This window comes from Falco biarmicus, chromosome 6 (genome assembly GCF_023638135.1).
Source record: "Falco biarmicus isolate bFalBia1 chromosome 6, bFalBia1.pri, whole genome shotgun sequence".
Classification (NCBI taxonomy): Eukaryota; Metazoa; Chordata; class Aves; order Falconiformes; family Falconidae; genus Falco; species Falco biarmicus.
The window spans coordinates 7787110-7799045 of record NC_079293.1 but is presented as its reverse complement, the minus strand read 5'-3'; the positions used below and the strand labels follow the sequence as shown (position 1 = coordinate 7799045).

The following is an 11936-nucleotide window of genomic DNA, read 5'->3' as shown; positions in this document are numbered from 1 at the left end:
ACATAAGGAAACTTTCTGTTTATACCAAGTACACTCTTCAATAAAAAACAAAATATCTCATACACATGTTGTCATTGCCACTTACGGTGAAAGCCTTACAATTTCTGCAGTTGCTGCATTGCTAACATATACAATAGTACTTCACAAAATAAGTTTGAACTGCACAGTATTACATAGATCTTCACATCTCCTTGTCCACCAAAGGTTTATCAATACTAAGCCTTGGTTATTGCTGCTCCTGCTGAAGCTGCAAAGGACTGAGTAAGACCTGGGTTTACTGCCTCTAGGTTGAAAGAAGAGGTTGGAAATCCTAAGATGAGAATGAATATACGGCAGCATAAACAATTGCAGCTTGCAAATCACAATGAGTTTTCAGAATTCCAGCCAAAATCTCTTTTATTGATGCCACCAGCCAGAAGACATTGCACCCTGGAAGTGCAGTTTCCACCTCTGTCTGCTTATATTGCTGCCCAGCCCTGATGGGATGCTCTGAGAGCTCACACACATGAAATAATATCACGTGTTTTGAAAATTAACCATATACCTCTTTTCCCTCTGCAAACAATCAAGCTCATGCTTTTTTATTTCTATTGTACTGTTTTGCTACTTCCCTGTCTCTCTGCCACTATTCACGCCCACCTCCCCCCAGCTTAACTACAGGGAATAATTTTGATTTTATTGCTTCAAATAACAGGAATTTCAAGTCAGAACTTTGCCAGATTTACTAAAGGACATTTGAGAGACTCAAAAGATACTTACTACCTGTTCTTGCAGGTTAGCTAAAAGACTTTGCCTGTTAAATATCTGTAAGGAAATATCTGTGCTGAGGTTAATACAAGCTGTGATTAAAATCTTCACCTTCTCTTTGCTTTTTTCTTGTCTTGATAGTACTAGGGTAATACAATATATTTAACATAGAACTTGCAAGGCAAAAAAAAAAAAAAAGAAAAAAAAAAGATGATGCATAGAAATACATAAAAGATTACTGGAAACTACTTCTATGCCATCAACAAGAAACCACAGAGGATGTAAGTTCAATTTTCTTCTCTTTGCAGCTCACCTTTAGACACGTTACAGTCAGCCCATCACTTCTCCAAGAAGGTGGCACATGCTACTCAGCACAGCTACTGCCTTCCATTAGCGTGCCTTCCCCCAGGGAATTCATCACCACCAGTTCAGCTAGTTCCCTATTTAGAGTGAAATCATCACACTAAAACTTGTAGGTAACAATCATCATAGACTTGCCAATAGCAGATCAAATGCATTTTACAAGAACATTAGTTTACAAGACTAACAACTGCTTATGAACATGAAACAGAACAAAAAGAGAAACATCACCTGACCAGCTTGTGAACAGCCTGCAGCACCTCCAGAACCAGAACAAACAGACGCTACCAAACAACTGGTAGCTCAGAGGAGCGTGTTCTGGAAGCAGAGGTGCTCGCTTCAGAAAGAGGGTCAGAGAAAGAAAGGAGAAAGTCCTGGTTAAAAGGAATTTCTATGTTGCTGATTCCAGAAAAGCTACAGGCTCTACACGGGGCTGGAACGGGCAAGTGGAAGAAAAGGCTTCCAGATTCTCTGAAGCTGGGTTAATTAGCATTGATAACATACAGCTGTGGGCTGGCTTCAGGGGCGGTGGGTTGGCCGAGGTAGATAAGGTGCAGCTGTGGCTGGTTCTGTGAAGTGGTTGAGAGTCAATGAAGAGAGAGCAGCCGAGGAAGAAGCAGAGGGAGGAAGAAGCAAGAGGAGAGAGAACACGTGCCCTGGATGAGGCGAGATGAGGAGAAGGCAGCAGAGGGACTGGCATGAAGAGTGTGTTGGTGTGAGATGGTAAAAGACCTTGTTGCAGCTTGATCATTTGGAGAGTGCTGCGACAGCTTTCCTTCAGGTTACGACCATAAATTTACTGCTTACCCTTAGACTAACCAACTTATTACTTGTGTGTTGATAGCCGGTACCTGGAAGCCGGGTGAGAGTTCAGTTATTGCACCTCACAAGTACAGTGAGGCTTAATTGTTAACATTTACAAAGCACAGAGATGAAAAGGTTCGCTACCGCTCAGTACATACAGATAGAGAGAAACGATAACACGGTAACATTTGCTGAAGTGGTGCAATATAATTCAATTCTACAACCTCAAACAAATCAAATGAAGAGTTGCACGTGCATGCACACACATTCTTCTTCAGCTGTAATGCTGTATTTTGCAATATTTGTGCAATTTGTGCAAAAAAAAATACAACACATTTGTGCAATGTGATCCTGAAAACCCTGCTGTGTTCATAGCCTTACAGCTCAGCTCCATCTTCACAGCATGCACGGATGTGGGCAGTGTGTCTTGTAAACCTCTTAAAATACACACAGTGGGGAAAAAAAGACTAAGATTCTGCATATTGTTCCCTTCTATTGCAATAAATGCAGCATAGAAAAGGCAGGATAAACAAAAAATAGCTGTCCATGTGCATAAGGAAAATCAGAAGACCATTTAGACTTAATACGTTCTTTATATTTTTTTTTTTGCTAATGTATCACCTGTTGTTCCAGGCATCGTGACACCAGATGGCACGAGCACAATCCCCACAATGAAGTGCTCTGCTGCCATCTGTGACATTGAGCAGAAGTGGTAAGGTTCCCCCTTCAGAACAAGGCTTTAACATTAGACAAAAAACAGCCCTAGAAGCTCAGCCTCCCTGCAAGGCAGGCACAGCTGATGAATCATGATGACTGGACAGAGCTGAGCAGGAGCAAGCAGCTTGTATTCCCCATGCAGCTCTCATGACCTCTTCCCCTCTTCACAGGGATAATAGCCAAACTAATGCAGCAGATACAGCTGCTGCGCTTAAAGCAAAGGGCACCTGGCATCCTCCCACCTCGCGCTGCACAGCCCGCGAGACAGGCAGCTATTTCCTTGTCGTCAGGGGTCGCTGGATGACAAATGCATGTGACATATTCCTGTAGAATTACAGGACAGTGAAATGACTGGATGAAGACGACTAATCTCCTACTTCAATGGCACTTCAATCTGAAGAGACTGAGATCTATAAATGGTTTACCACCATGAGAAATTAGTTGAGAATCCAGCCTCAGCTGTTGCATTCTCTATATCTTCCCGGAATAAATTTCTAAGGTATGGGGGGGGGGGGGGGGGGAAAGCAAGAAATCTTAAAGTATTGAGAATAAGAAAAAAAAAAAAAAAGCTTTTGGGTCAATTTTCCCTGCTTACTTTCTTATTTGAGAATATTTCATGAAAATTATGATTTATTTATTAGGACAGGAAGGAAAGGTGACTCTCATCTTTCCCCCAGCTGTACATTACAGAGAGCAAATGCAGTGGGCCTGTTTAAGCCTGCTCTTACATAAAATTCCTTTTGTTTGTTTGTTTGCTTGCTTGCTTGCTTATCTGTTTTTCATGCATGTGATACCCTTTATGCAAATGAAATAAGAAAAAAACAAAGGAAAACAAACCATACCTAGGCTTTTAACAGTTTTATTCCCTTTGTTATCTGAAAAGTTCATGCAAGATTTGAAAGAATTGACCCCTAACATTAAAACTATGTATTTTAAAGCAACTCTATAGATCAATAAAGAACTCATTTAAACTGAAATCAAGGAGGAGAGCGCGATTATCTGTTCTGAACCCTCACTCCACTCAGACCACATCATCTTCCTGGATCATGTCTCCTCTCAGAAACCTTAGCCACAGTTGAACAAGAACACTGTTGTCCCACTCCGTGAGATTACTAATCCTATAGAGGGGCCTGGTTTTGACTGGTTATTTCCAGTCAAAAGTATCCTCCCAGAAGAGCCACTCAAAGACAATGTACTTGCACAGAACTTAGTCTTTTGACAAACTCAAGGTGTTCTTGTGAAAACACGAACAAACAAGCTCTCCTCCTACTTCATCAAAGTTGAGACATGCAGATTCAGGCACCTTCATGTGCTCTGAACTGAGCTGGAGAAGACCCAGCCAAGGCAGGCACCAGAGCCTGGGGAGAACTCCACTGTTCGGTCCTCAGAAGCCCACACCAGGATCTTCACATTCCCTTCACTCAATTGCCTAACTCTTAACCGTCTAGAACAGCTCTGGCACGTAACACCTGCCCCGAGGACCAATCTCAGGCTGCAGGCTCTGGCTGACATCTACACACATCGCATCAGAACAGAAAACCGTTAGAATATCAGTCATTACAGGAATGCCCTGGTTTCAGCTGGGATAGAGTTGATTTTCTTCTTAGTAGTTGGTGCATTGGCTTGTTTCAGATTTGGTGCGACTGCAATGCTGACAGCACACAGATGGGTTTGGCTGTTGCAGGGTCATGTTTATACTAGGTCAAGGGCTTTTCAACTTCTCAGGCCCTGCCAGAGGGAGGGCTGGAGGGGCACGGGAATCTGGGAGGGGACACAGCCAGGACAGGTGACCTGAACTGGCCAGAGGGATGTCCCATACCACAGAACGTCATGCTCAGTATGCAGACTGGGGTGGGTTGGCTGGGGCCAGCCGATTGCTGCTGGAGGACTGGCTGGGCATCGATCCGTGGGTGGTGAGCAGTTGTATTGTGCATCACTTGGGCATTTTTCCCTCCTTCTCTTTGGATTTTATTCCTCTCCTGTTCTCACTCCTTTTCATTAAAATTTTTATTATTATTGTTTTTATTTCAACTATTAAGTTGCTCTTATCTCAACCCTTGAGTTTTACCTTGTTCCCTATTCTCCTCCCCATCCCTCAGGGTGGTAGGTGAGTGTCAGGGGGAGCGAGTGAGCAGCTGTGTGGTACTTAGTTGCCGGCTGGGGTTAAACCAAACATGCTTTAAGCAACACCTTGATAAACTTGGGTACATTCTTCAAGACTGATGTCCAGAGCAGAGTTGAAACTTGTATATATTAGTATTAGTTCTTCTTAATCCTTACCTGAAGCCCTTGCAAAAGTCTGCTCTCATTTTATTCAAGTGATGAGAAGGGAAAAGGGGGGGGAAAAGACAGGACATGCTAAAGAAAAAGCATCCTATAGTGCTTTTGGGGGAAAAAAAAAAAAAAGTGTTGGTTTTTTTTTTTGTAAGAGCAGAATCTTTGCTGGAAGAACAGATAACTCACCTGAGAAGTAGCTTCATCTCCAGGAGACTCTTGTTTCTTCACAGTGAACTCCCTTCCTCCAGGCAAGGCCTTCAAGGCTCCTAGTATTGCAGCACTAGTGCAATGTCAGCCCATGCAGGCATCTCAAACCTGCTACAGAAATGATATTTTTTTGGTGCCATGATATACACCATAGTGCAAAAAACAATTGCTTAAAAAGCAAGAATTTCCTAAGTAGAGTTTATATCAGACACCACTCTTCCATCCAAGAAAAACCTCACACAAGCTGTTAAAGGGACTCTTCAAACTCAGAGAATTCCTTTGCTGCACCATTACCAAAGATGTCTTCATTTTAAACATACATTGTATGCATGTGAATTTGTTTGCCTTCCACAATAATAAGTTTTTTCTCAAGGTTAGACACCTAAAATGATGCTACAAAAATAGTCCTTTCCCCCTCAGCATTTCAGAGGTTTGCCACAGCTAGAACCTCGACAAGAGGGACTCGCCTTTTGGATGCCTCAACATCTCACTTGACCAGGGTCAAGCACATCTGATGTTAGAGAGGGAAGAATCTCCCTTCAGTTTAATTAACAGGCTATTTAGTGAAGTTTTACAGACTTTCCCTAGAGTACAATGGGTGGAATCCATTCTGAGATCATTTGATACCTTCACTAACCAGTTTCCTGCTACTGCAAAGGTCTTCAAAAAGACCTTGCCATTCTCTGATGACATTATGTAAGTCAAAGATTAAGAGTTAAATATACTTTACTCCAATATACATCTTTTACATTTATGTTCAGAATAAGACCTAACGAGCCAGTGTTCTCTTCTGACTTAAGCAGTCATTACATTAGAGCAAGCAATTCCCCAGGCAAAGGAATGAGTTCAGGGGTTGCAGAACGTGACTTCTGTAGAACAATCAATGAAATTCTGAAGCTGAGCACACTCAAAAGAACTCAGAGTACCTTCCTGTAGTATTTCCCTACAGTAAGCATATTTTTTTAAAAAAAAGGGAGGGGGGGCACAGATGGACGCCAAAATAATTTGAAGTCCAAAAGCATTTTAAAAAGTTCAGCTCTGTAATTTGACTGTAGCAGAATTTTTCAGTAGAGACTTTCTGAATATTTTAATTTTAGAATATGTAACCACGATGTCCTGTTGCCACCTATGGTTTACTAATTCTGAGGGGCTGTGGTGGGGGGCGGGGCAGCGGCAGAATTCAGTTAAGATGCATGTGATAGGAAGGTGTCATCCAGACTTATACCACAATTTAAATGAGTAACGTAGTAATTTTTTGCCAATGCTCTTCTAAGAAAAGTTGCACAATCAGCCCTTATATAGATACTGCATTCAATGACACTCTACAGTCCAACTATCCACTAAACCCAGCCTCTCTTCTTAAGGAACAAAACCAGTTATAGGTTCCATAACTGAAGTGTCCTACTCTACCTGCATTTTCATTTAAATATACAATGCAGAAAAGTTTTACATTCCTCAAATGTCTCGACACAGTGACTATAAAAGGAAGTATTGAAGACATTGCAGTATTATTAAAATGTCAACATATTTTTTGTATCCATTATAATGTGAAAAATTTGCAAGTTTTCCTTATCCCTCCATTTTTAAAAAAGTGACTAGAGATACTAAATGATCTAGAAAAGATAAAATGCTTACTGTTGTTCAAGAAATGCGTTTTAAAGGTTGGTTGGTTTGTCTTTGAGATATATCAAGTATTTCACTAGAAACCTTTTGTTAACAGTATTTCTTAAGCCAACTGGCTATAATACATCCCCCGAAATTATATACCGATATGCTAAACACTGCTTTTACTGCAAACTCTGACGTGTTGATGTATGTTCATTAGGACCTGGGAGATCCACCTTGTTTGGGGGCAAGTTCAAGGAGTTAACAAACCCAGAAATTACAGGGCATTGTTAGAGCTAATCAAGCGAAGATGGAATTTGTGTTTAGCAGTGCAAGAAAGGCTACACACTCAGGCACCCGAGCTAGAAAAAGGCAGATTTTCCATGTTGACACAAAGCTGACATGTACACCAGGTGGCTGAATTTCTGGATGATTGTGTTGGGTCTGGCTGAGCCCCACAGCCGCCCTCACAGTGCGGTGCTTGTGCTGGTGGCTGAAAGGTGGGCATGACACGCCGGTGGTTTGGCCACTGCTGAGCCGCGCTGGCGCGGCACCGGGGCCGTCTCTCCAGCGTGCCCCCTGCTCTCACCTGGGGGCTGGGGCCGGCGTCTTGGGCAGGGACAGAGCTGGGACAGCTGACCCAAAGCGACCAAAGGGATGTTCCACACCACAGGACGTCTGCTCAGATATAAAAGCTCAGGGAAAGGAGGATGAAGGGCAGGCACGCGTGATTTATTCTGTTTGTCTTCCAGAGCGGCCACTACGCGCGCTGAAGCCCTGCTTCCCGGGAAGTGGCCGGACATCGCCTGCCGAGGGGCAGCACAGAATAACAGTCGGTGTTTTCCTTCGCCTCCGCCTGTGCGTGACTTCTGCTAGGGCTCCGTTAAACTGCCTTTCTATTGACCCACAAGGGGGTTTCCCGTCTTATTTTCTCCCTCTCCGTTCTGCTGAGGGGGGCAGTGACAGAGCACATCGGTGGGCACCAGCCATCCAGCCACAGTCAACCCACCACATGGTGCCTCAGGGGAAGTGTACTTAAGAAAGGGAAGAAAATATTTAAAAAAATAAAATAAATGCATGCCCAAGGCCAGAGCAGTAGGAAGTGCTCCATAGTGGAGCTGGTGACACCCCCAGGGAACTGCAGACTGGGAACAATGCTGGAGGAAGGAACAGAGAAAGAAAAGAGCGAGGAGCAGCAGAAAGGAACCGCTGACCTCAACATCCTGCACCACCCGTCACCCCTCCAAAAGCACTGAGCATAACCAGCAGCGATACAGAGGGGAATGAGCGAGCGGCTGTCAGGGTGCTTGGCTGCAGCTGGGGCCGACCCACCAGAGGACGTTATTTACTTTAAAATGCGTGATCGTTTTTGAAAGCAGTAACTATTTACCACAGATATCAAAGGAAATGTTATGACACATTTTAGCCTTAACTTGAAGCTATCCTAACAACAGCTGCAACAATGTTCTCAGTTTCAGAAGAGTGTTACACTGATCAGTCCTCACCTTTGTTTGTGAATATAACTAGTGATGATGCATAAACAAACTGCGACAATAAACGCAGAACTTAAAAGCAGTCAATCTCCTCAGCATGACGGAAACACGAATCCTCTTATAATGGTAGGAGAATGACATTTTAAACAGCATCTTCTAATCAATTTTTGGAGAAAAAAATAAAAACGCAAATTAGCAACTTTACAGTAATTTTACATTTGAGAACAAACTGCGTTCACACCTGGAAAGGCCCACTGCTTTTATAGCTTTTTCCCACAGCACATCAGCTTTCTTTTAAATCAGAACTATAGTTTCAGCAGGCCCCAAGGCCCTGCGGTGCATCAAGTAAAGCACTTAATGCATGTATTCTCATCAGTATAGTGAACGAATCACCAGTAGAATTGAATATAGAATTAAAAGCTACATCTTCCTTTGTCTGCGTAGCTTCAAAATGCCTACAGTTCTTGTTTCATATGCCGAAGAAATACCTTTAGATTACTCTATAGTTACCTAAAGCATTGATTATATACAGACAGCACATAAAAGTATACTAACTTGTGTAAATCAAGATTTTATGGTTTATTGCATTTGTTTACAGTTTTTGTGGGCGATTTTTTGGTGTAGCTTGACCTGAAACCATTAGGTATATCTACATAGGTTTTTTCAAGATTCTTTTATCACACAGTGATTAACTCTCTACATTCGTTTTCTGTAGCACTCTCAATTCGTTTTCCAGAGTTCGTGAGTACTGACACTACTGAAAAAGTACAGGTTCAAACACACCTATACAAACAACCAAACTAGACAGAATATTGCAGATAAGGCTACTTTTTTTTTTTTTCCTTTTTTTTTTATATATATATATATAAATTTGTTTAAAACAGGCACAGAGAACTTTGGAACACACAATACTGAAAGCCACCTATGATAATCTTTGAAGGTTAGGTGTTTGCAAATTCCAAGTCAAGCATTCGTCCCTATAGCTTTAACAACAAATACACAGAACTTTTATTTCCCCAGCACTTCAAGTGAATTGTACTTTAAACACAGTGCTTGTAAAACTGTATCATATTTACCAGAATAAGACTACAGATGAGCTAATTAAGTGCCACCATGTTCTATTCAACTGTGTGCTTTACTTCACAACAGAGCTGACTGTTCGAAGGCCAGTCTCACAACACTGAAAAAACATGCACAACTGAACTGAGAGCAGGCAATGGCAGGGCACTTAGCAGCATGGAGCATGGCAGTAAAACGTACCGGCCGCAACAACTGAACCAGTACTTGCACACGTAACTTAGGGCAAACTGCATTACCAAACTGTACTTTTACAGGAAGTTCAAGCAGAAACTTTTTCCAATGTTACCGATTGCCAGAAAGCTCTGAATAACATACCATCTCCCCTAACTTTAAAGTTACGTAATTCTGCACAATCAATCCCACATTAAATCACAAAATAAGCACTCGCTTTTCAGCCACCTGTGAATTTAACAAAAAACATTAGCAAATGCATTTCCAACCTACACCTTCATGTAACATTACTAATAATATGTCTTGTTAAAGAAATTCTCTCAAAACATACATAGTATATATATATTGCAGGTAAAGGACACAGTGAACACATGATTTCCATTCTCTCTAACGAATACCTAGTGATTATGTGCAGAATTTTAATGATAAAAATTACATGATTCCTGTTCTTCCAGTCCCTTTTCACTCGTAACAAGAATCAGAACTTCAGAAGTGCACATACAACGCGGACTGTGAGGAGTATGAATTAGTGCTTGTTCCACATAGGTGCTGCTATAGGTCCCTGCGGAGCCCTTTCAACAGTCACAAATTCATCAGGGTTGTCGAAAGCTTCATAGTGGATTAGTAAATCTTGAATAGCACACTCCTCGATCTGGAAGGGAAAAAAAAAAAGACATGTATGTCATTGTCACACCTACATTTACATCTGTAGCACAGTTATGACCTGGCTTTACTGGTCCTGAATGCATGTCTGCTACAGAACTCTTAATCAGGAAGAAGCAGTAGATGAGGCCGCCTTCAGACAAGTTGAAGAAACCTCACGTTTGCAGGTCCTGCTCCTCACGGAAAACTTGAGCCACCCTGATTTGGGCCAGAAAGGCAACGTGGCAGGGCACAAGCACTCCAGGAGGTTTGCACTGGTGAAAACTTCTTACAAGGATGACCAAGGAGCTGATGAATGGAGACACTCTGCTGGATCTCATACTTACAAACAAAGAAGGACTGGTCAGGGATGAGAAGGTCAAGGGCAACCTTAGCTGCTATGACCATCAGATGGTGGAGATCAGGATCCCAAGAGATGGGAACAAGACAAACAGCAGAGTAACAGCCTGGGACTTCAGAGGAGAAGACTCTCATCTGTCCAGGGATCTACTTAGAAAAAATTCATGGGATACGTCCCTGGAAAGAAGAGAGATCCAGGAGAGCGGATTTTAAGGATCACCTCCTCTGAGCTCAAGAAGAGTCCATGCCAATGAGCAGGAAGCCAAGCAAGAGTGGCAGGAGGCTTGCATGGACAAAAAAAAACAGCTCCTGACAAAACTCAGACAAAAAGGAAGCACAGAAGAGGGGGAAGCAGAGAAAGGTGAGCCAGAAGGAAAACGGAGACACTGTCTGAGCACACAAGAACAGAATTAGGGAAGTCAAAGCCCACCTGGAGTTGAATCTGGCAAGGGACATGAAGGGCAACAAGAAAGGCTTCTACAGCAGCAAACAGGCAACAGGGGCCCACTGCTGAATGACAAAGGACATGGAAAAGGCTGGGGAACTAACAGCTGCCTTCATCTTGGTCTTTAGTGGTAAGATCAGTCTTCAGCAATCCCAGGCCCTTGGGATCAGAGCTGGCCAATATGACTGCAAGCCCACTCTCAAAAAATCTTTGAAAGGCTGTGGCCATAAGGGTCGGTTCCTGGGGACTGAAAGGAAGCAAACATCATTCCTATCTTCAAGAAAGGCAAGGAGGATCAGGATGGCTACTTATCAGTCACCCTCATCTTGATCTATAGGAAAGTGGTAGAGCTTAAGTGCAAACTAAAGAGCTTAACTGGGCAAGCTTAAGTACAGACAACATAAACGGACAGTGAGATGGACTGAAAACTGGCTGAACTGCTGATCTCAAAGGGTTGAGATCAGTGGCACAAAGTCCAGATAGAGGCCAGTCGCTAGCTCCAATACTGAGACTAGTGCCAGTACCATTTATCATCTTCATTAATTACCTGCCTGACGGGACATAGCACACCCTCAGCAAGGTTGCAGACAATACAAAATTGGAAGGAGTGGCTGATACGCTAGATGGCTGTGCTGTCACTGAGAGGGACCCAGATATGCTAGAGAAATGGGCTATGAGGAACCTCATGAAGTTCAACAAAGGGAAATGTGAAATCCAGCTCCTGGGAAGAATAACCCCAAGCACCAGTGCACGCTGGAGGCTGACATGCTAGAAAGCAGCTTAGCATAAAAGGATCCGGGGTCCTGGTGGACAAGTCGACTATTAGACACCAATGTGCTCCTGTGCAAAGAAGAGTGACAGGCCTCCTGCGCTCTGTGAAGGACAGCACTGCCAGCAGATGGTGATAAGTGATCCTTTCCCTCTGCTCAGCACGGGTGAGACACATTGGAAGAGCTGGGTCCACTTCTGGACTCCCCAGTACAAGAGAGACATGGACATACTAAAGACAGTCCAGCGAAGGGGAAAAA

At 42.9% G+C, this 11936-nt stretch overlaps 1 protein-coding gene across 3 annotated transcripts in view; it reads right to left on the bottom strand.

Annotated features, from left to right (window-relative positions):
- Window positions 1–8765: 8765 nt before the first annotated feature.
- The window catches only part of IBTK (inhibitor of Bruton tyrosine kinase), a 57834-nt gene continuing 54663 nt past the window's right edge, over window positions 8766–11936 (bottom strand). For all 3 annotated transcript variants that reach the window (XM_056343339.1, XM_056343341.1, XM_056343340.1), the window contains exon 29: window positions 8766–10113. In XM_056343339.1, coding sequence (XP_056199314.1) covers window positions 9988–10113 — 126 coding nt within the window. In that variant the 3' untranslated portion in view covers window positions 8766–9987. The remainder of the gene's footprint in view (window positions 10114–11936) is intronic.